The sequence below is a fragment of the Myiozetetes cayanensis genome, unplaced genomic scaffold (genome assembly GCF_022539395.1).
Source record: "Myiozetetes cayanensis isolate MyiCay16 unplaced genomic scaffold, myiCay2020 scf5-8, whole genome shotgun sequence".
Lineage (NCBI taxonomy): Eukaryota > Metazoa > Chordata > Aves > Passeriformes > Tyrannidae > Myiozetetes > Myiozetetes cayanensis.
Window position 1 is genome coordinate 91,389,934 of NW_026087742.1, and position 25,965 is coordinate 91,415,898.

The following is a 25,965-nucleotide window of genomic DNA, read 5'->3' on the forward strand; positions in this document are numbered from 1 at the left end:
GGGAATTAATGTAAGTTTAAATAATATTTTTGGAGCATGATATGTAATAAGTAAATCACCATAGGAGTTAAAAACCAAGGACTACTTTATAGACAGGCTGCATGAAGAATTATCAGATTCTATCCATACAGCAATAAAAAAATCCAGAAGAAGTAAGTCCAGTGTTTTTGAATGTTATTCAAAGTGTTCTTGTGGTATAAAACTTACCCAAAATCACAAACTCTAAACAAACAGGAACTCCAGGGTCATAACTCTGATGTAAAACCTGAAACTAGTTCCAGGAAACTACTAGAGTGATGTCACATGAATGACACAGATCAGTTGACAATTTTTATGGCAGATTGTGACAGAAAATAAGGTATCTGCAGACACACTGAGGTTAGGAGGGCACTTAGGCAGAACTGAGTAACTCCCTCATGGGATCTACGATATCACCCGAGCAAACAGCTTTCCATCCTATTGCTTTGCCTCTGTGTGGCAAGGACTCAAACAAAATCAGGTACAGCAAGCTGGATGTTGCCTTCCTTGCACACACAGCACTATGGGCATTTTAGAAAAATGTAACAACACCCTTAGTAAAATTAAACATGATTTGACAAGTTCAAACCATTCAATATCTAAGAAGAAAAATGAGAGAAATAAACAGGTGATACTACTCATATTGTTTAGTGCACTACCAAGATCTCATGCTGATGAGGTAGTATTGTACTAGTGTTGTCAAGATCCTATCAACATTTATTTAAGAATTATTTACTATTTACTTACAACTATTTACAAACTAAATAATTTCAAATAAAGTGAAGGGAACAAAAACAAAAATATAAAAGCAGAAAAATATGATTGAAAAATGAAATATTTATGATTTATGAAATAACAGTCTGGAATCATTTAAGGAAAAATATTCTGTCATTAAGACAAGGTAGAACCAAAGTTAATTCTCATTATTGATACTTATTCAACCATGAATATGTTTAAATGTGTAGAAACTACAGACTTCCCTACCTTGCAATAGGCTCATTCCTATCATGGTAAACATTTATTCGACCAACAAATCTGAAAGGGAAACATATAATTAGTTTAACAGAACTGCTAATAGATTATTTGAGAAATTTTCTGGAAAGTATTTATCACAGTGAGCATTTTCCAATTGAACAAGCTCAAATTAGCCAGAACATGAACAAGAACATAGAGATACATATTGATATACATTTAAAACATGTAAATACAGAAATATGCAGAAGGGGAAGTCAGTGTAAATTTTGCATATAAAAAAATATACGAGATTATAAAACTAGGGATAAATCTTCTAAGTAGACGCATGAGCAAGAAATAGCAAGAAGTCTTATTCTCTAAACTGCCTGAGATAAGTCAGTGTAATTACTATCCTTTACAACATCTAAAGCCTACAACTGAATTAAAACCAAAGCATAGAGCCAGTAAGTAATTTTCCCTCTGAATATCTCTAAGTGTATGTGGTGGGTTGACACTGGATAGCTGCTAAGCATCCATTACCCTCTTGCTCATTCCTTCTCCAGCAGGACAGGGAAGAGAAACAGAAGAGCAAAAGGAAGACCATAACAGTTTAATAAGTGAAGGGAAAAAAACAAGTGATAGAAGGGCAACTACTCACCGCCTCCCATCAGCATGCCCATTTGCAGCCAGTCTCCAACAACAGTTACTCTGGAGACTATCCCACCCCAGTTTTCTTGCTGAGCATGACACTACATGCCACAGAATATCCCTCTGGTAAACTAGGTCAGCCATCCATCCCCAGCCTCTTGCCCACACCCAGCCTATTTGCTGGAAGGCCAAAAAGTTTGACACTCTGCAAGAGTTTGTCAGCAATAGCTAATACCCTAGTGTTAACACTGTTTTAAGAAAAGACACAAAGAAAACTGACTCCATTCCAGCCACACTCAGTACACTGTATTTGCAAGAACCACTGTCCAAGTGGATAATCTCAAATCAAAGGTGATTAAGACCAACATTATGATTGGTAGAGGAAACTGTGGGGAGCTCGTGGACCTGTTACCCTAAAGAGGAACCTCTGAGGTTCACTGGATTAAGGAGCTGTCTGCTCAGAGAACATACAACACATTAGGGACACATCTAAAGACAATGTATGTCTGTTATGATACATACTATGTGCCTTGGGAAAGATTCACCATTGTAGTTTGTTGAGAGATTAAGTGCCAAGTAAAAATCAGCAGAGATACAAGCTTTCTACCAATAAGCATTTTCATTATTTATCTGTCAACAGCTGTCCCAACAAATTCCACCATCTAAGATAGCATAAGCTTCAACTTTCAATCACTTGCTTTGTGAGCCAGGTATTTAAAAAAGGACCAAGCCTTTGATGGACTTGATTTTCTAAAGAATCTGTTCCCATGCAGACTTTCAGGCCAGTTCCTTGGTCACTGAGATCGCAGAAAAGAAGTGCCTTAACACCTCAGAAACAAGAAATGTTTTCTCTGCATCTTCCAACAACATTTACAGTCAAAAGAGTGCCTTTTTGTTTGCCACCATATTGCTTTCTGTGTATTATTTCAGGTATTTTTACTGTGGCAGAAAAACCGAATGTCTTCCCAATGGTATGGGGCTTTTTGTCTTTCACTATTAAGGAAGAGACCTGAAAAGAGGCTTCTAAATATTTATAAGTAGGCTTAGTGAAATTTTGTCAACACTTTTGTAAAATATTGAGTACTGCCTGACTTTAAACAACTGTAGAGGTTTTTCTTCATGTTCTGCACATTTAGTTTTTAAGTGTCCTGCTAATTATGGTGGCTTCATGCTATAATTAGTTAATATAATTAGATAATGTCTCAAAGCACGTGATCTGAGGTTAACAACAGCAAAAGTAAATCCGTATTTCAAATAGTCTTGACAATTTAAATTTTTTCTGGCCAACTTCTTGTCAGATCTGATTAAGTTAACAGTAGCTTAATCAGCCACATTACAAGGTAAAGTTCTCATACCAGGAGTGGGAGCATTTGCCATTTTCTTATTGTTCATTTGTGCTTGAATGTTATTATTAGTTTCATTCTGTAGTTACTTTACAAGAATCTTTTTAAGCCACTTCAGCATTTTGTGAGTGTTACTTTACTTAAACCTAGGTAATATAATCTGTAAATCCACTTAACTGGACATACATAAACTACAACACTTCGCAATATGCTGAACGCAAAGGAATGAGTGATGGTGCCATAAGCAACCTCTCCGCATCATAGAACACCCTCTCTTTCCCTGGAGACTTCTTGCAAACTCCATGTGTCATGGGGCTCTCTCACATACAGACTGAGCAAGGGTGCCAACATCAAGAAATATATTAAGTATTAGTAAATCTTAATTTCTTTCTTATTTTTAGATTAAAAAGGAATTGATGCTCAAAAATTTTCATCACACTCCCCAGTGGATCACTTTGTGTGACCTCTGGAGACCACTACCCCTCAGCACACCTGAGGGTGAATGACCTGCAGAAAAGAATATGGATGAAAGACTAACCTGACTTCCAGCTCCCTCTGGGGTTCCCTCTAACCAGACAGATGCAGACAGTGTCTTTTCACTATGATATTTTTAATAATTTATTGCTAGGGTACCTTAAATGAAACAGGTAAAAATTATTTTCCTACTTATAAAGGTCAGGCTGAGGTTGTTCACATTCAATGGTAGCGTGTAGTGCATCCATTTCTTGTTCATTGTGAAATGCCTTCGTATCTTGAACAGCATAGTAAGTCTGAAGTGAATAAAATGGTGTAAACAAAATAAAAAAGGACAGATATACAAGACAGTAACTTGCACATGTACTTCAGCATGAAATAGATTTACTCGCTTTTAAATAAGAGCTCATAGTTCAAATAAGATGCAGCATTAAATGCTCCTACTTGGGCATCATCTTACACAGTCTTTTCCAACCTTAAGGATTCTATGATTATGTGCCAGTACCTTACACTGTACTCACAAACCAAGTCACAGTGAAAGCATTCAAGTACAAAAAGGTTAGTGCACTATCTCTGCAATCTGCATTCCCAGACTGGACACAGACAAAACCACAAATAAATACGTTTTAGAACTTTTTATAAAATAATGTTAATTTTAGAGAAATGAAATCAACTGGTAGAAACACAGATTACACAATCTAGTGTATCTGCTCACACATATAAGCACAAAGTCATATTGTGATCTGTGTAAAAAACTAAAAGCAAACTTTGCCTTAAAAAGAAAATGTAGAACATTGAATTACTTTATGACTGGATTCACCATCCAAACTAGTTGTTGTAACAAAACATGTTCCATCTCCTCTACTACTTGATAGAAATATTAAATCACATGGGAATGTTTCATCTTCTTTTACCATTACAATATCCCCAACCTAAGGAAAAAAACACAAGAAAATAAAATGCATTTTGTAGAGCAGCCCAAATTTCAGATTTCAAAACTAAAACCTAGATTCACAAAAATATTTTGAAAATTCACCAACTTTCATTTACACTAGGATTTTGCCATAGAGCAAAAAACTACAGAAAAATCTCTGAAAACCAGAATTATACCTGTGGAATGACTGAGGTCTACCTCTCCTCTCAGGATTAACCATTTTGCAAGTACTGTCTTGTTAAGTTTTGCAACACTGAGAGATGGAAGACATTATCCCTGTTTTAAGACTGAATATGACAAAATATTGTTTCAAAACAAGCTGGAGATGTGAGATACTCTCATTGGCTCTTGAGGATAAATGTCTAGCTCCAAATATTAGAGATAGAAAAAGCTAAGAATTCTAAGTCTGCCAATGAAAACAGGATACATTTTTAGAATTTGTGACAAGGTGTCCGTCCTATTTTTATCCATGTTTACAGATGAGCAAATGAATTTTTATTCATGCAAACGTAGGCAGTATTTTGCAGCATGTTAAAGTGTCACAGAACAGGCAACCAACTACAAATTCAAATTATTCCTGCAAATCATTCATTTGAGAAAAAAGGAATTTGTTACATTTTTGTAGGTTACCTTTTTCAAATAATTATAAAAAAATTAACAAGTGGTAAAGACATACTCCACATCTTAAGAACATCAGAGTTTCAATAAAAATACCATAAAAAATATGTAATTCTTGCAACATTTCATGTAGGTCAACATCTGTTCAATATACTTTTATGTCATAATTCATTACAATAAGACTCAGCTTAATCATTGTTGTTGTCATGTGCTCATTAAGTTAAATTCCAATACCCTCAGCAGTTGGCAGGAGTCAGTTAATTCTAGTTAAGCAAAATAGCCTGACAACAATCAGCAACGTTAGCATCTAAAAATAAAATTTTAGAATTATGATAATAAATTAGATTCATCTATTTGTAGATATGCAAAAGGCTTTTTTTTTTCTTAACCATAATAGCGATGAAAAATTGCAGATTGTACACCTGACAGTGGAGAACAGAAGCTATTTATCATACTTGCAACTATCAGGTATGAAATTCTCTTTTTCCGTAACCCAAAACAAATAAAAGTACTAGCACACAGCATCATATTAATGAGCGTTCCAACAACATTTGTCACTGTGTCAGCCAAAGATCCAAAGGGAGCAGAGACAGGTTCTTTTCAGTGGTGCCCAGTGACAGGACCAGAGGCAACGGGCACAAACTGAAACAAGGGAGGAATCCATCTCATTTTCACTGTGCACTGGAATAGGCTGCCAAGGAGGTTTGGGAGTCTCCCTCCTTGGACATATTTAAAACCTGTCTAGACATGGTCCTGAGCAAACAGCTCTTGGTGGTCCCGCTTGGTTGTCTGATCTGTTCAATCAGACAATCTCCAGAGATGCCTGCCAACCTCAACCGTTCTCTGTTTCTGCGAAAAAGAAACCTCATCTTTTAGCAAATCTCTTCTTCCTTTCTTGAATCAAATGTCTAAAGGCTTTGGGTGCAGAAAGATCTACCTTTATACAATCTAGTTTGTTTTCTCATGTTATACAGATCAGAGAATTTTCCCCATATTTACCCATATATACAGATATCCCTTTCCAAGCAAATATTTCCTATGTCTGTCTCTCCTATCATTTCTTTGCTCAATATACAATCTCTGAGAGGCAATGGAATAGGGTAAAAATTAAGAAAACATGGGAAACAGATTAACTAATTGAATTCAAACTTTAGTTATGTAGTATTTTATTATTTTTGTTTGGAATATTTAACAGGTTAGTTACACATGTAGAATTCTCAGCATGTGACATCTTAATCTAGGAAGCCCTAGACAGAAGCTATTACACTCAAATGAAGGTCACAGCAGAGAGGCTGTAAACACTCTTGATGCCTTTATGCCCAAACACAACAGAGCAGAAAAGATACCCCAAATAAACATATTAAAAATAAGAAAATTCCAAACACATGCCTATCAAATTTTCTGAGTTCTAAAGAAAATAATGATAAAAAGTTAATCTGCTCATGAAAAAGGAAAAAAAGAAGCAGCAAAAATTAATTTCTGAAAATAACCTTCAAAATCTCAAGAAGGGAACATAGTAGCATTCAGAAGGTCAGTGAAGAGACTGTGGTTTGACGGGTAATGAAGAAAGCATTCAGAATGTATTGTGTATAAATGTATGCATATATCTGTATACATAGCACTGAGCATCACAATCATAATTAATAAATTATTAATGTGCATGATAGTAGTTATGCCTCATCCCTGGGAGTGTTCAAGATCAGTTTGGATGAGGCTCCGAACAACCTGGTTTAGTGGAACAACTCCGAACAACCCTGCTCATGGTAGAGAGACTGGAACTGGATGATCTTTAAGGTCCCTTCCAACCCAAGCCATTCTATAATTCAACGATAATCACAGATGACAGAAATGGAGTAAAGATAAATCATGAGATTAATTTCAAGTTAAAAACTAGAAAATGATAGGAACATTTATAAAAGGAGTTTAACCAGGCAGAGAAAGCAGAAACATAATAGGTTATAAAAATACTTTATTCAGAGGCATTAAATTAAAAATCAGTATATTGTAGGTCTAATCTCCATTAAACGCAATAAATGCTACATCATCATACTACATTTCTGTATAATTTATTTTACATGTAAAGTGTGTAAAGCCTGACTCACAAAACCTGTTAGATCATAGTTACTTACTCTTAATTTTCGGCTTTGCTTTCTAACCAGTTTACCATGCTGAATGAAATGAACAGGGTATTGATTTATTGCATTGTCAGCTTTGTGTCGCAGCCAATCTTCGTAACCCTAGAAAACAGTGAAGTGGAATGATTCAGTGATGTACATTTGGCTACAAAGACACAGAATAGCTCTAGTTTGCAAGAAAAATTTTAAAAATCATCCTTGATCAAGATAAGGAAAGAAATATTCTCACTAGAACAAATAAAATTGTGATACATGTCAGTATTGCAGTCATGTTGGACATCTGTGAAAAAGAGCATTCACAGTTACCACTGGTCAACAACATTATGAAGACACTTTGACGAATAGGGATGTTTCTGATGTGTAGAACAGTTTCTGGTATTTAAGCGATCATCTCTTGCTCATGCTCTATTGACCCTTGAGTAAGTGCAAGGTACTTATAAAAGCAATTGCCAAGAAGATAGAAGTGTACAAAATAGATCTGAGAAGACTAGGACTCGATCCTGCAAGATGATAAAGAGATGACCTGACTAGAGGTGCTCATATTTCCCAACTGTCACACAATTAAGCCGAACTTTTTAACCCTATATTACAATATATACAGTCAGGAAGAATTTTTCAAAAGACTGTACAGTGAAACCTATTTTTATTGTTCAATTATCCTAAGAATTTGTGTTTCATACAAGTAGACTAAGTAAATAAAAGACAGGGAATCTGCAACTTTCCATTGAAAAGGTGCTGCCACACAATAAAGATTAGGACTGACAAAGTCACCAGTGGTCAAGAGACAGAAAATACCACTTGTAGTCCATAGCATTTTTACATATAATTCACTTGAGCACATTTGAAAATTCAGCGTTGAACAAAAGTATCACTTCCTTAAATGCTCCCAGAGATAATCTGGGAACTCATAAGAGACTTTAAACTTTAGTGTACTATACTTCCAGGAGTTGGTATAGCTCCTCAAGCAAGTCCCAAAATCTACATCAGTCCCTGGAAGAAAGACCCAAGAAGACAGACAAAACTGTAGTAGTGGCACAGCATGTCATAACCTGGGCTTTGGTAGGTCATTACTAAGAGTAAGACTTTAAATTTAACATTTCAAATCTTCATAGTTGGAAAGCCACGCTAAAATACTAGTTCTTGCATGTATCACAACTTGTACTCAACAAGAAGAGCTGAATTCAACAACAGCATATACTCAATTACGTACAGTTAGCACTGTAAAGAAAGAGAATCACAACTCGCCATAGCTTCTTTGAAAACTCATGAAGGAAAAGTCTGCATTTAGCATTAAGACTGCAAAGGTAATTGGTTATCTAATAAGGAACAGTCAAAATTATCCTCCATTTTGGGTCTGCCTAGAGTGGATCTTTGCAGCAGTCCATATGCTGCTGGGTTTTGCACTTGGGGTTAAACCAGTCTTGGTTACACCCCAGTGCTTCAGCTACTGCTGAACAACGCCTGCACAGGATCAAAGCTTTCTCTTGAACTTTCCCCCACGCAGACCAGTAGGCTGGGGGTGGGCAAGAGTCTGGGAGAGGGCATTGCCTGGACAGCAGACCCAAACTAACCTGACTGTTCTCTTTAATTTTACTTTTGCTCACTAAATTACTCACCTGTTTAATAGCTGTTACAGTGATGACAAATAAAAGTGGAAGTCCACTTGTAACTGGACTAGTCGGTGTATCAATAATTAACTGCAACAAAAGGAACATAAATTTTCTGGTTATATTTTTGTGAATGTAAGCATTCAATCTTTCAAGTAATATCTTTCAAGTAAGATCTTTCAAGTAATCTTTTCACCAATATGTTACAAGGCAGCAAGGCCTTGAATTAAGAAGAAGAGTACTTTAAGAATATATACTATAGTGACAAATTTAAAAGTTAGATGCTATAAGAAGATACAACACCGTAGTTAGACCACATTAACATTTGGATGTTAATGTCTCACAAAAATACTGGCTTGCAAGAGTTGAAGGAAGTATTAGACTGGAAAGCTGCAGCTCTGGAGGTAAAATTATGGAGCACCATTAGAAATTAGCACAGCACTGGCTTTACACATTATACAATACAGCTGTTCTTATGCATGCAAAAAGTAAATCCTGAAACACTGAGCTGTGGTTTCTGCAATCATAAACAAAGGTAGAATTCAGAGAGGGAATGCAAATGACAAAACCTAAAGTGTCATGGGAATCCGCACCACTTTTCTTTCTACAGAATCTGGTATGCAAAGTAATACAGGTTTTACTTAGTAAGATTTTTATTGTTTCACACATTTAAGTAGTTGCCAAAGGTTCAGAATGAAGACATCTAGAAAGCAACACACTAGTTATTCATGGTACTAATTACAAAAACAAGTATTTATGTACCCCACCTATGTAAACGTCATACCAGTATCTATATTTAGATTTCTCTACAGACTCTGATGACACTACAATTAGAAAACTGAGGCCAAGGTATTATTTTTGTTATAAAATATCCTATTATGCAAAACTAACAAAACTTTATCATCACCATAATTTATAATACACTGGTTTTACTGATCTGGATGTTTAGCACAAAATAAAAATGACACCCATTCTTTTAAATTTTATCAAGACATGTCTTCCCAGTGATAGTATCAAATTCTCATTAAAAGAGACTAACATTTACAACCTGGAAATTAAGTAAGACTCAGGTTGTCACATCATCAGTGTAATAGGCTGTCCGGGCTCAACCATTTACCTCCTTAGTCATCAAAACCGTATCATTTTTAAACCTCTTTCAACTTCTCTCTTTTTTAGAAAGAGTCCAGAAACTTACTGAAAAATGGCGATAGCTTACCTGAACAAGGAAAATGATGAGAAAATAGAAGTTAGCTATCCTTCTGAATTGCTCAAACAAATTTTTTGGTATGAAGTTCCAAAACGTGTACTGAAAACAAATGCACAGATTATGAGTCTTTGTGAGAAAATTTTATTCAAATTCTATGTAAAAAAAAATAATCAAACACTTCATAATTCACATTCCAGGATTACATTTTAAAAAAAGAAGCAGGAGTATTTTTGTTAGTTTAATAATTTACTGAAATCTTAAACTGACAATCATGTACTACCAGAATCATACTGATTTTCTGAACTGTGATAATTTTTCTATTAGGGACTGTAATAATTTCTAAGTAGCAACAACGCCCATTCAGAGATTTAGTTATGGAACAGTTTATTTAAAGGCATCAATGGATTTTAAAAGCATTAGTCTCTTCAAAGAGCACTTCTAATTCATACCTGTGTTGTATGCATGACTTGAGGAGATAGGTGGCACTCTGAGAGTTAACTATTCAGTCATAGCAAAACAACCAAATAAAAGTTATCAGCCCCCCTCTTCTGTTCCTTGGCTAGGACACAAACATACTCCTTCAGATAAACTATAGTGGTGAAGAAGAGTAAATGGCTGCATATTTCTCTAGTGATCTTACAAATTATCAAAAGTTTTGTAAAATGACATAAGAATCAATATATAAAACTGCAAACAGAAAATGCTAAAACTTCAAAGGAAAAAATCATATTGAAGCGAGAAAGGACCTTACATAATATAGTCCCCTTCCCCTGTCCTAGTAGGTTCAACTACACTCTTTTCATACAGCTCACTCTGTAGCTCCAGAAAAACGTTGCAAGGGTAGCTTATTGGAACACATGTAAAAATGTCAGCTAAAACTGTTTAAAAAGGTCTGAAAAATGGCTTAAGAAAACTAACACTGCATAGTCTTATTATCTAAATTATCCTTTGACACATAATAAAATGACAACTCCAATAAAACTTTCATTTTAAAGGAGATGGGTTAAGAAGCTTATCCTAATTTATTTGCTCTGCTACAAATGTGCCTTGTCTCCTCATGGCAGATTGCACTTATACTTGCTGATAACCAAATTATTCCAGGAGCTAGACATCTTCTGAATTTGGCCCTGAAGGCACAGACAGAATTCCAGAAGCAAAGTACTTCTATTACATCTGCAGACAAAAAGGATCCTTGAGAAGCACCCCTCAATAGTATGTGAAATCCCTACTATACAGAATCATCTTTTTACTTCTTGGGAGTTAAAGCCTGGACAAGTGTAAGACATAGGAATGAAATGTTCTTTTTCTATCATGTGCCAAAAATCAGTATCTATTCTAAATATGCCTTAAGTTACCACTTATCCTGGATAACTCAGACAGGCAGACACTCAACAGCTAGAAAATCAAATGCTCTAGTTTTGCAATCAGAACACTTTTCATCAACAGGAATGCAGCTTGCACTGCCCACTCCCTGGCTAATTTATCTTGGAATTTTTGAGGAGAACCAGTTAGACTTGATTATAATTCCTTGCATAACAATCAAAACTGCTGTTGTGATAGACGACAATACAGATTCTATTCTACAACAATAATTGCATATTTTCATCATTCACTTTATCATGTAAATTATCTTTGTTATTTATTTGCTATTTATCCCTTTATTTTTCAAGAATCTCTACCTGCCAAGAAAGAAAAAAAGTACAGAGGTTTTGGTGAAAAAATTTTGTTAACATTTTTCTGTTTAGCTCTTTTGATAACACTAGTGTTTTTTCCATGGTAAACGGGTTTTTTGACCATTAAAAGTTTGATGATTTATACAAGTTCCCCAAATCACCTTCATTTAAAAAAATGTAATCTCTTATGCAGTGGTTTCCTCTTTTAACCTCCTAGAGGGTTATTTGACTAAATGTATGGTAACAGCACATTATTGTCAGACTAGATGTTTTAAAAATCTGACTGAAGAACTAAATCAATTAAAACAACAAGGTTGAATGTTCACCTTTACCTAACTTAGTATCTGATCCTCCTCATATTCCAACCTCAGTTCACTGCTTTCTCTGTCAAGCTGTGGTCTTTCCCACAGCTCCACCTTTGGTCAGCAGTTCTCTTAGCTGAATAAAAGTGAATAACCTGGGAAAAGATTATTTTTATGGTTCAAGAAGCGATTCCTAAAATGGATGCTCCTTTAATATGGAAGACTTCTTAAAACTTTATTTTCAAACAACCTGCCAGACTTTTAGCACTTTATTGCACTGGGTTTCAGACATACAAAGTATGTCTGTATTTCACTCACTTTTCTTCAAAGAAATATTTGAAGTTTAGTCAAGAAAAAAAGACCACTAAGATGTCTAGCAGACTTACCCCTGTCCCAGCCATCAGTAGCTCAGAGAGAGTACCTACAAATGGGTAATTAATGTTTAACAACCCTAACCCTTCCCCAGAGAAGCAACAGAGTGGCTGCCACTCAGAACAAGATTTACCTAATGACTGCTTTCAAGGGAGTTTCTCTACCCTAGTTAGGCAGGAACAAAATAAAAATCTTTAAAGGAAAGACATGAAAAATGATGATAATAAATGCATCAGATTACTGTGCCCAGAGTTAATACCATCTCTCATCTTCAGATACTAGTCACGCTCTTTGTAAAATCTGAAAAGCAGTTTATGTATATTTAACTGCCTTTTTCCATTGTAATTCACTTAAAGGATATAAGGTTATCCAAATAGTTACATACTACTTGAATAAGCTTTTAAGCTGGGGAAGGCTTAATTGATCTTCTTTAATTGCTCCAATAGAGGCCACAGCACATACATGCTTTTTTGCACATGGGAGTTAATACATCAAACAGCAAGAAGTAGCAGTTGCACATTCATCCAAGAGATGAACACATTGTGCGAACAGATGCGTCTCAACGACTGAGCAAGAAATTGTAAAATCAGTCTGTCTGGCGTCAAATCAGCGTCATTCAAGTACATGTTCTTCCCATCTATAATTGCAGTGCTGGTGTATTTCTGTGATCATGTGCTTAAACTACTCATGCACACCTTAATAGTATTCCTGCTTATGCCCCTGATTCCATCTCAGGAATGCACCAACTATTGATGCCATGTTGCTTTCAGCTCCATCACCTCCTTGTTAGAGCCAGTCACATGAATTCAAAAATACAAAATAGTGTTCTTGACCACAGCTTGATTTTTTTAAACACTGTATTTTGACCTTTTCATTTGATATCTACATACCAGAATTCTGGCTCGTATTTCAAGCTTGTCTTTCCCTCTTAAGAGGCAGGTATTTCCTTAAGTAAATGGAGAATTTCTTAAGTAATCACTTGACATCAAAAGCTGGAGTGGCAAGAAAAGCACTCCATAGTGCATTACTGAGTTCTGTCAACACCTCAATTTCTTACACATTATTTGTTTTAAATAGTCACCACCTCTCTTCCAACCCACTCTAATTTCACTCATTTCCCCTCAATCTTTTTGACCATTTCTTGTAAACCCTTAAAATTATTATGACAAAAACATCTACTATGTTGCTTCACCTCTGGTTTACAGACATCTTGCTATGCTGATTCCCATCCCTTCTGCAAAACAGAATCCATCCTGAAGATAGTAAATTCAGGGAAGTATAGAGGAAAGCTGAACAATAATTTTGCAGTCACTTTTGTCCTTAGTGACTTCAGTATTTTTAATAAATGGATTTTTATGGTATCTACCAGTTACCAAGAAAGAATGCATTCTTAAAGTTGAAGTTTAAAAACTAGATTGCAGGCACACGTATCATAGAATGGTTTGGGTGGAAAGGGATCTTCAAAAGACCATCTAATTCCAACGTGCCTGCCCTGGGCAGGCACACCTTCCTCTAGACCAGGTTGCTCCAAGCCCTGTCCAACCTGGCATTGAACGCTTCCAGAGATGCATTATCCACAGCTTCTCTGGTCTCTTCCAGTGCCTCAGCACCTTGACAGTAAAGAATTTCTTACTAATATCCAACCTAAACCAATCATCTTCCAGTCTAAAGCCTGTTCCCCCTTATCGTTAAATGCCCTTGTAGAAAGTCCCCCTTCAGCTTTCTTGCAGGTCCCTTTTAGGTACTGGACCCACTCTATCTATAATATCACCTTACATAGTACTATGCTATTAAAAACCCGTAAGTATTTAATATATTACATAGATATAATTATCCCCCTTCAACAGAATAGTTGAAAATGGTCTGATCAAAAGTTTAACAATTTCTTTTAAATTTAGTTTTATTTATAAAATTATTGCTTTTTTGAAACAAGATGCCTAACTCTGTTAGAGAACCGGTAACTAAAACTATAGCAAAAGGTATGAAAATATAGGAAGTCAATAACTATCTGAAATCATAAGAACTGAGTTGAGAACATGGCTTATCTAACTCAAGTGACTTGCTTATAAACATATAGGAAGTTCATAGAAGAACTGATCTATATTCTTTAATGTATTACTGAGTATCAAGTCTTAACTTGAGGCAAAAAACTTCAGACTTCTGTGTTTATATGCTACTCAATAAAACTGGAATATTTTGAAAAATACTTAGTGATATTTTTGACAATTTGGAATGAATGTAGAAGGACAATTAACAATACTGTTAACAACAGTATTAACACACATGGTATGTGCACAGTGTTTATCACCCCACTGAGGGAGGGACCTCTGTTTCTCCACGTCACAGGGATCACCGGGGATCACTCTGTTTGCTACATGTAGGGCTTTTACAAGGGAATCAGAGCCACCAGTACATTCAGAGAAAGTGAAAAAATGAAGTTGATTTGGGGAAGTTAGATCAAACAGTGCCTACATATTTGAGGAACAAGCATACATATTTTGGCATAGGGTTTCTTAAAAACTGTTGCTCATAAAACAGGATTTCTGTTAAAACAGAGAAGTCCATCTTTAGTCATCCTTGTTCAGCAACTCTCAATCTTATCAAATACAGTCTATTAACTCCAGGAACTCCTCTGACAAGGAGACTCCTCAGCATCTGTAATTATCTAATTATAATTTTAAAAAAAGAAAAATAAATCTTACAGCATAGATGACTGACTGAAGACAGAAGTCACAGAGAATATCAGGAAAACAGAAGAAAAAGTGTGTGAGAGTTAGTAAACTTCACTTTCTCATATGTGAAGCGAGAACAATTACACCTGTCCTCCCTGGTGTTAGGTTCGGATCTGCTTGTTTTCCTTCCTTCTTCTGCTTCTCTCTTGCTACATGCAGACTCCATACTGACACAAAAAGCTTAAATTAAAGGCTCTATTAGGGGTAGTACCAGTAGAGGATAAAATATTGCTAATAACTCTGGACTGAGTCATGGGAAGGGTAGATGGCTTCTCCTGGGAACACAAAGGAGGTTGCAGAGAGCTTTTGCCCTGGAAATCCCATCCTGAGCAGGATCATCAACAGAAAAAAAATAGCTCTTCCTTGCTCTCTCTAGGTACTGGCAGTCATCCACAAATGGAAATTGTATTATTGTGCCTGGAAGGAGCAGTGCACACCCATGGACTCCCATCCCATTTCAGGTATTGTTATCCCTGAGCTGGCACCTTAGAGAGTCCAATCGATTAAAAAGCATTTAAGCTCCTGCCCCACTCACTCTCTGGCACCGTTGGGCACATCTGACTCTTCAACCCTTGCAGCATGGGATCTGACCTCCTGCTTCAGCCACTGTGGCTGTGAGTCAGTGGATTACCTGGGCACAAGGTGGGTGTTCTATGTTACAGCTGCTTTTAAAGCAGAGCAGTATGTTCACACTAGAAGGTACACACAGCACTCCCTGAATTGGTCCCTGTCCTATACACATTTGTGTATTACCACCCTCTCTTCCCACACAGAGTATTCTACACAATTATTTATCAGCTTCACATGACAAGGCCTGTTCCTACTGTGGGCTCCGGATGATTTTCTGACTTTCAGATGTTACTGCTCAGGGCTGTGTTTGAACTCCTCACCTTGGAACTGCTATCTCATGGCCCTAGAGAAGCCAGACAAATCCTCCCAGTTATGAAGCATCACCTTGGAGGAGTGTAGGACAGCCTAGGTCTCTTCTGGGTTCTAAGTGCCTCATCCTGGTGGAGGCATTTTAGTATCTCCTTAAGCTTCAGTATTAACATTTCTTCTAAATATGGCAACAAAATGAGAAATCAGAGCACACCCATTTTTTGTGGTTTTACAGTGGCACAATAAATGAGTGCTGCACAGAAGGAGTACAGCACAAGGGTATGAATTTCTGCTGAAACATGTCAGAATTATTTAACTTTATTTAACTATTAGTCACTGCAATTAAGATGACTCACAATTAATCAGATTAGCACTGAAGGTAGCTAACATTTGTCTTGCAATGTATGGTACTCTCAAAATGCAGAATTACTGGTTTAGTATCATAGAAATCAATGTTTGGGTCAGTATTTTATGAGAAGTCCCAAGGAAACAGGCAGAGAACAGAACACTGCAGTATTTGTGAAACAAAACCAGGATCACTTCAGGTCCATGAATATAGCACACAGCAATTCAATGTAGGAGTTAATAATATTACTGTTTTCCCATCTGAGTTCACCTTATTGCTTCTTGATTTGAAGAACAGGAAAAAAAACTACAGCACAAATGAGCATTTTGTAATTTCAAATAATAATTTAACTTCAGTGACATCTCTTTAGGTAAATTCTTCAACAGGTCTGCATCCACTGTAGGTTCAACCTTGCATTTCATTGAAGAGTTGTATCCCACTACTCCTCAGTAACATCTTCTGGAAGTTTAGGCCCTGCTGCCTCCAGTTCTATTGGTGATCCAGGCACAAGTGGGTTCTGTAGCTGTAAAATTTCTCTTTGAAACTACAACAGGACAAGTTTTCAGCTAGACAGGACCACCACAACAAAATACTATGTACCAATTACTCACAGACTAAAAGGAAAAAACCAGACTTTCTACATCTCTCTAACCCAGCTTTCTCTATGGGTGGTATGGAAAAAACAATTAGACCTCCTGCTTGAAGTTCCTGGGTTTTGTAAGTTTGTCAGCTGTCTCTGACAGATGGGAAGTCTCTGATCTCTTATTCAACAGGCTATTCTTAAGTGGACATTTCTGAAATTTTTGGTTCTTTCTTGTGCTTCATTCTTCAGGTTATCTGTCAAAACCCATAAGCAGCTGTAATTAAACATGTTCCGACTGAATTCCATATTGTTGCCTCAAAAGAAGATTTTATTTTTGGTACAACTTTTCTCTTTGTTCAAGAGACAAATGTACATATGCAGTTAGTGTTCAGGGCATTGATTCAGCTAGAACAGGAGATGCAAATCCCTACTTTGTCTACAAAATGAGATCTTTGAAGCATAGCAGTTCTATAAAAATATCAGACCAATTTCAGGAAAAGAGAACTCAGATGTTGAAAAATATTAACAAATAAATAACAAACTTAAAACATCATCATGCCACTATATTAATCCATAGTTTGTTGTGTATTGAATGATCTGCACGTGTCCCAAAAACTCTACAGCTGGCGTGGGAGAAGGTAAAGAGCAAGTCTGAGCAAAGGCATGAACTAGCTTCCACACAAAGAATTATTGAGCAGGTTAAGGTTATTCTGCCTGGAAAGGAACATGGTGGAAAATCAACAGATTGAAACAGGGGATAACAGTAATTTTCAGATTCAAGGACTTGGAATATGACTTCAAATTAACACAAAGTTACAAAATGAGGGTTCATAGTTTCTTTTGGCAAACATTTCTACAGTTTAACCGTGACTGAACTACATACTCTGAGAATTTACATGGGCTTAAAAGGTATTGAAGTAAAGACTATTAAAAACAAAATCATTACTTTTGGCTCACAAATGGCTGAGTCACAGAGCACCAAACACCCAGTGAGTATTCTGAGGAAATACCACTCTATACGCGCTTCCTCTGCATACTGCCCTAGGGATCTACTGCTGGTGACAACGTACTGTGACAGAAGGATCTTTGGCAATTCTTAGCTGATCAGGCATATCCCTGTACTACTACACATGTACAGATACTCTGTTCAGCACACTGATGGGGATACTCCCAGCACAAAAAGGTTGGACTTTAAGGAAGTTCCATATTGAAAAGTTATTTTATGATTTATTAGTCTTTAAAAAAAGAGATACGATCCTTCTGTTACCCTATGCCAGAAGAAGGAACAAGGCTGTTTCCCACCCAGTTTTGCTAACTGGTACATGGTTTAACTTGGTTTCCTTTTGGCCTAGCAGTTCTACAAAAAAGTAAATTTCAAAATGTGTATAATTTTTTTAAGAATAAAAGCAAGCCACCTCCCTGCCAATTCAGTTGCTTGCTTTCTTCTCATTTGAAGCAGATTTTTCTACCAGCTGATATTTTGCCATGCTGCATCACTGTCATGTGATAAATTCAATCAAGGGCACATTAGAACCACTTTAAAGGCTAACACCCTAAGCAGCTGAAGTAGCTAAAAGTCAGATCAACATAAGGATCCACATTACAAAGGTCACTATCTCTAGAATATAAACAAACTGCTTGCACAATCCAAAACACGTTAACTTTTTTGCCTCTATTGTTTCAACACAGCCCTTCTGCACTACACTGTTAAAATCCTAATTGAACTAACACATCAAACTGATAGAACACTCATGTCTTGCCCAAGTCTGTCTCTATAATTTTTCATGACCAGGAATGTGTCATTAAGTAGACAGAGTATTAACCATGTTCCACTGTGACTTTGCAATAGACAAGAAATATCTCTCTGTACTCGAATCAAATTATTATCTTGCTGACACCAGGAAGCCTCTGCTGAAGCACAGTTAAGTATACCTTTGGAAGGACTAGGAAAGTTTAAGGTTCATATTATTGCCAGCTGCTGTCTTTTTCAGGGCATTATAACATGACATTTGTTAGTACAGCAGCACAAAGACAGACTAACTGATGAGGTTTCCTCATGGTTTTAAACTACCCTTTTTAAGAATTCAATTTGTCTTAAATTAGTAAAATCTGTACTGGGAAGTCCAGAGTTCCTCACCCTTGAAGAGCAATCATATACCTTCTTACATAAGCACTAAAGACCTATAAAAGCACAGTCTGTCTCACCGATGAAGTAAGTATCCTTCATGGCTCAAGTAACATTACACAGTTTGCTTGCATGTATCTTTATTCTACTCTGACTATTATGGATTTGCCACCTTTATGTGGTACATTTGATAATTTTTCAGGAAGCTTACGTCTGCATTTCCTACATTGTCACAGTTGCCCCTGAAGAAAGTAAGTGACAAGGAACGGGGTGAAAGGTTAAGATCATCTGGCTTACAGAACCAGAATGAATGCAAGTCAAATCACCATGGTGCTCTTTATTCAGGCTGTTTGGGATGGAGCATATAAATAAGAGTTTTCTTGAAAGGGACAGCACATAAACTTCTCATATACAGGCAACTGCCAATAAAACAGCTTTTAGCAGTCTAAAGAATTGTTCAATATTATAAAGCATTTATGTGAGTTCTGTCCCCTCCTGAAATATCACCACTTACTTTCCCAAACACAACCCATATTTTATTTTTTGAGTGAAATATAATCAATAAACAGAGAAAATGAGAAACATTGTATATATATATATATAAAAAAATGTATATATTTTCACTAATACCTTTTGTTCATGAAAAACTATTTACAGACACAGCCCACAACTAAAGAGTTTCACATTAAAAACATTCAACTAAATATGTTTTTATCCAATTAAAATATGGCGAAGTCTCCTTCCTGAACTAGTTGAAGTCATACACATTTACTAATTGCTGCCAGGGATTCCTCAAATCAATCCAGGTCTAAGTCATACTTAAAAATCTCACTCTGTAAAGCACAATAACTTGAAACTTCCACTAATTTAATAATCACAACAAAGTGTTAAAACACTTGCAGAGTTGAGCAGGATGGTTTTATTTCAAAAAGTATTAGCCATAACTTCAATGGTTTTATTTACATAAATCCCAGATAAAACATATGAGATGAAAAATAAGAAAAGTGTCACAAGAGTACCAAAATTTGCATAAAATGTTTGCTCTTCCATAATTCAAAAGCCAATACAAATCAACACGTAGAGCACAGGATTTACTACTGTATTAACATGGCTGTACTTCATCTAGGTTATTTACTGTACTACCTTTTGAACATTCTATGTAATTAAAGATGGCTAGATACTATGCTGCTTATCATTATACCGTTTTTGAATGAAGTACACAGAGAAGGTACTAAAAATAGCAGTGAAAGAAGGTAGTAAAATGCAAAATATCACATGAGACACCCTTTGTGAAAAGTGTGGGTTTCATTACAGCTTTACAATTATGTTAATGGATTGCAAGTGTTCGGATCCATGAGAGTAAGCACTCAGTTCCTTGAGATCACAATGCTACTAAGGTTCTAAAAATGTCTGTGGATTTGAGACACTGTTCAAAAAGAAATTCTCTCAGTAAAGGAGCTATTCTTTTGAATTCATTATTTCATAAATGGTTGGAGGTGTGTGTTCACCAAGAGTGAAATCTAAACACCATAACAACTTGGACTTCTTGAGTTGTCAGCCATACAATCAGCTGCAAACGTCCAATTTTCCATGCCATTGCAACATAGACCTTTGGCTAAAGCAAGCCAGCTGGAGAGTACCAACATCCCAATTGTCCACAGAAAGCTGCTGAAACTAAGGGAAATTAAAGCTTACTAGTTGAAGTGGGGAACAACTGGAAGGTTTCTTAAGGGCATAAATGTATCACAATACCAAGACTTTAAGAATAATTCACACTAGCATGTGTATAACAAAAATTATGATTTCTATGGGGTTTTGTCACTATGAGCTTTTGAAGGGAATGACACATGCTGGAGATAGTATGATGAATGTAAGTGCTCCACAAATTAAGCTATTTCTAGTACTTTGAGGTATTGCTTAGGTTTATAAAGGATGCAGTCTTTCCTTGGAGCCTTTACTCCAGGACTACCCCAAATGAAATGTGCTTTCTTACTTTTCCTTTGTGGAAAAGTACATTACTCAAAATTGTACTATATTATGTACTACAGTAAACATCAGAGAAGTCATTTCATTTCTATTCATATTAGAGGCAATTTGGCTGTTTAGGAATAAGATACCTTCATTCTACCTTCGCTGGTGAGTGGAAAGAAAAAATATGCGGGAAGTATAGGAAGAAAATCTTGAAAGAGATAAATGAACACGTTATGTAGAATAACTTCAGCTGATTTATGTAAGTGCATGAAAGAAAATATTACTACCTTTGATGAGACTATTCGGTTATCTGGAAACCTCTGTGGAATGTAGGCTTCAGTGCCTGGAGGCGGTTCACGATGCCCAACATAAATAGTCCGACTGTCCACCCAGTTCTCTTCTCCAGCACACTATTAGGGGAAAAAGTTATGATGTCAGTTCATTCAGTATTTCTGCAGTGAGATGAGTCACACACTGAATTAACTAATTATGTGCTTGATCATTAAAACATATATACAGCCACCAGTGCTGTGGTATAGTACAGAACACATTCTTAATACTTAGAGAAGCCCAGGAACCAGTAATTTCAACATCTTCATATGGTCAAGTCATGACTAATTTAAATATTTAAATAGTCATAATATTAAACTCAAACCCTCTAAATTATGTTGTAATGATGCATTTACATATACTTTTGTTAAGCATGTTAGAGGGAAGATTCTTTTCTGCATCTTCACCAGCTACATTTGTTTAGTATGTTAAACATGTCCTGAAAGTGCTCCTGGGCACTGGTGCTTGGTTGTCTGTCTCTATGGGTAAACTGTCAGACTGCTACCAAGCAAACTAACCCCACACAAAGAGCATGAGTTTGGTAGTTAATGCAGCCAAAGCACCATTCCCCAAAGCAGTTGGATGTAGCTGAGCAGTTCCTGACAATTAGAGTTTAATCATATAGATAAGGTACCCTCTTTTCTAGTTAGTCTTGCTGTCAATAGTAATGGGTCCATTTACTTTACTAGTACACACTTGAATAATAAGTCTAAAATAAAGTTTAGTTCTCAAACTTAAAAACCATTCATCCTAACATTTCCTTCATTAATTCATTTCTTTATGATTTTTCCACTGCCTTAAGTGCAAACACAGGTGAAGATCAAACTTTCAACATTATTGCTGAAATACACACATGAAATCTTGCAATGCTCTGCAAATCTGGAGCAGTTAAGCTAATAAAACAATTATTTATGTGATGCACATGACTTTCTTGGGGGAGGGAGGGAAGGAACATAACTATAAAGAGAAAACCTATTGGATTCAGACTATTAACCAAAGAATAGCTGAGTAGTCATCAAGTAAAATGTAAAGCCAAGTACGAGGCTTAAACAAAAGCAAATTCTGCCATCCCAGACATTTCTACTAGAAGTAGATACAAAGGACCCTAAATTATTACTATTTCTTGCACATGACAAAAATGAAGGCATTATGCTCAGAAGATACCAAAGGGCAAAATTACAACACTAGGCATAAAACTAAAACCAAAAGTAAATCCAAAGTTTTCCTTGGTCATTTTAATGTATTATTAATTTTTCAGCAATGTGAAAGAGTCACTTAACATATCACAGGAAGACAAGCTGCTGATAAAGGAAGTAAAAGTGACAGCCATTCATAAGACACACCAATGGCTTAGCTGGAGCTTATGCTAAACAACTCTAACTGTCCCTGTGTCAGTGGGAGTGCACATACTACATTTCTCACATGGCAGGTATAGCATGACTGGAAATCAGGATGTGGGTTAGTTTAAAAATCACACTGAGTTTTCCAGCTAGACAGCTCCTCCCATATCACTAATTGGACTTCTCACAATCCAAAGTAAAGCACCACTTCTGAAGACAGGCAGGATGCTTTTGAGCAAACTAAAATAATCTGGAAGGAAGTAAAACAATGAAAATGTTTCTATATTCCACCTTACTGCTATGAAATAAAAAAGATGTTATCTTTTACCATTTTATAGACAATATTTTTCATCTTGTCAGTGCACTGAATGTAAAATGCACACACATTCTCTCTTAACCCTTGTGCCAAGTAATACTCCTAGAAATGCAAGGGAAATATTCCTGTATAATACATTGAACTGTACAATGTTTTTAAATTTTTCATTAGGAGGCACATTGCAGACATAAAAGCAACACAAAGATTACTCCTGATAAGTGCCCAAGTTCAGAGATGATTGCATAAAGGGCTAATGGGAATTCCACACATGAAACTTTAAACATCAAGAAGAAATCCCTTGGTTTCTTCTTCCCTCTACACAGGCTCAGCCTGACAATTTATTTCTTGTATTTATTATGAACCAGTCCAAGACAGCTTGACAAGGTTGTTAGTTCAGAAAAGCTTTTTTTTTTTTTTTTTTAATTTCACTGTATAAATTCAATCTTTAACACAACTCAGTTAAAATGGGTCTCTGAAATTACCTATGGAGCTGGGAAGTACAAAAGACAGCATTCTCCTGGCATCACTACCAGTTTTTACAGGTCTAATGGTCCTGGGGTACTGTGTCAACACTAAATAAACCAATTTAATGTTGTACCCTGGAATTTAAATCCCTAAAAAAAGGGTCTACAAAATTTACTTTAAGCCTGGATATAAAACCAAGACAATATCTTCTCTTACCTTAATTGGATCTGGTTTTATCACAAATTGATAAATTCACCACAAATGTACAAAACCAGATCTAACTGAATTTTAACTGTCTGCTAGCATAGAAATTTTTTACTTTTCGATATGTTAATGGAAGATACAAAATAAATGCACTTTACTAACCTAATTCAACATCTTCAAGCCTTCAAACCACTCACAATTCAAGTGTAAAAATTCAGCAGGGAAGAGTAAGGCTCTGTTTTCCAGTGAGGTACAAGCTCAGTGCACAAAGCAGGATGCATTATGCACAATGACCACCAGGAAACTCATTTGTGTGAAGAGAAAGATGCTTTTAGAAAAGCAGCACTAAGTCAGGACACAGACCACTTAGAGAAATCAAAGCACACCAACTGAATGTCTGGTAATGCCAACCTACAAAGACAGCCATGCTGATGTAATGGTTCTTTGAATGCTCAGGTATTGTACATGAGAGGTGACTTACAGAATGACAGCGAACAACTGAAAAAAGCAATCTGATACTGCTGCCAGAACAATGAACCATATTAACTTCTTTTTTTTAAGTTCTATTACTTAAGCACATTAAGAATATGTTCAAGAAACCATAAATAAACCTTAGCATTATCTGCTTCTATTTATAATGTAAAGTTCAATGTACCGAGACCTAATTTCATTGGCACATCAATGAAGAAATGTTACTTAGCTTTTACTCTTTCAAGCAGTGTCAGCAATACTGAAAGCAAAAATCAGCAAAAGACTAAGGCATCTTTACATAACACTAAATAGAGACAGTTAATAGGATTGTACCTTAAGAGTTAAAATATTAATGTATCTTTATTTTTTCTGATTTAAAAAACCAAACTAAAACTAGCTTGAGATTCACCTTCATGGTACTCTGCTAATTTTTATCTAAATTTAAACAAAAATATATTACCTGAAAAGACAAGGGGCTTGATATTCAACAGGCAACAGTAAAAGGATGATAGGAAGGTACTAATGGTAGCTGCTGGAAAAGTAACTGACTTTGAAAGATCCAAAGCTTTTCCAAGTATTTTATAGTAATCAGATTTGACTTAGGGTGTGAAAAATCAAGGGCAACACTGAATTTATTTTCCTGACTCTCCCCTTGAACTATTAATTTGGGTATAATTAGTAGTAACAATCTTTGGTTCAAAATTATATTTTCTCTCCAAATAATGTAAATATAAACACTACTCAATTAAGTTAGTATACATTAAACACAGCTGAAAACCAAGCTACAATCTGCTCTGGCCAGACTGGAAGTACACTTCATTGAACAATATTCTCTCTCACTTCTTTGCTAAACACTTTCTCATTAAAATAGACAGTACACTCTAAGCATAGATTCGACAGCAACAAATTCTCATCATCAGCTATTACCGTGTTCACCCAGGCTGTGACTCCAGTTCTTTCACACAAATGCTTTACACCCATAGAGGGAGGCTTCACCAACAGCCCGGTGTTTTATTGAAACACAACTATTTGATGTTAGTTAAGCAATTAGCACCATTGTTAAAACAATCACTTCGAAGTTTTAGGATGACAGAAACAAGTCATTATCACTTAGAAACTGCGGGAAGAACTAATGGTGCAGTGTGAGAAAACCTTCACACGTAAAATGTTTTGCTGATATCTACTGGGATACATTACAACAGCTCTGCACTAAACGCCCCTGGTTTCTAGTATTTTATTCAGTGAAGAGTAAAATCTTCGATATCTCAGAAAGTTCTATTTAAAAAAAAAAAATCAACTGTTTATAATATTGTAAGGAAACCATCATCTTTATCATACACTATTTACTAAACCATAAGATCATATAATTTCATCTTTGTCTTCATTTGCCAAACGTACTGAGTACCTCTTCTTTTACACTTGAAGCCATTCAGCAGGTCAATGTGCAGCCCTCTACCTATGCAAACAATGGCAGAACGTGCAAATTTTTAACTAACCTTTAAAAATCCCATCAAATCCACAGTCCTTTCAAAGATAAATTTGATCTATAAATCACGAAAAGTAGAATCCCTCTAAAGAAATGATATTTTTTTAAATATCTGTGTTTCTTATAATTGCTAGTAAAATATATTAGGAATTTAAATAACCCATTTGGAAAAATAAATCTCAATAATTACCATGTATTTCTTTGTGAAGATAAAGGGTAAAATTCTCATCCACTTAAAGGATCTTAGTAAGATTTAAAATGCTAGGAAAACTCACTTATAGCTATATAGGGAGCACTTAAGATTTACATTTTGATCAAAGCATTACACTGGCCCTCCACATGAATGGACCAAGTTCAGAACAAAGAGTAAGTAAAACTTGAAAAGCTGTTAAGATTGTTCTTATATTTCATATGAATATATAAGGGCACAAA

The 25,965-nt window shown here is 35.9% G+C and overlaps 1 protein-coding gene across 6 annotated transcripts in view; it reads right to left on the reverse strand.

The window, feature by feature from the left end:
• The window catches only part of ATP11A (ATPase phospholipid transporting 11A), a 111,068-nt gene that overhangs the window by 37,339 nt on the left and 47,764 nt on the right, over nucleotides 1-25,965 (reverse strand). For all 6 annotated transcript variants that reach the window (XM_050332961.1, XM_050332959.1, XM_050332960.1 and 3 more), the window contains exons 2-8: nucleotides 21,209-21,331; nucleotides 9,948-10,037; nucleotides 8,741-8,821; nucleotides 7,119-7,226; nucleotides 4,241-4,369; nucleotides 3,630-3,733; nucleotides 1,003-1,053 (exon numbers count right to left, since the gene is read on the reverse strand). In XM_050332961.1, the coding sequence (XP_050188918.1) occupies nucleotides 1,003-1,053; nucleotides 3,630-3,733; nucleotides 4,241-4,369; nucleotides 7,119-7,226; nucleotides 8,741-8,821; nucleotides 9,948-10,037; nucleotides 21,209-21,331 (686 nt within the window). The remainder of the gene's footprint in view (nucleotides 1-1,002; nucleotides 1,054-3,629; nucleotides 3,734-4,240; nucleotides 4,370-7,118; nucleotides 7,227-8,740; nucleotides 8,822-9,947; nucleotides 10,038-21,208; nucleotides 21,332-25,965) is intronic.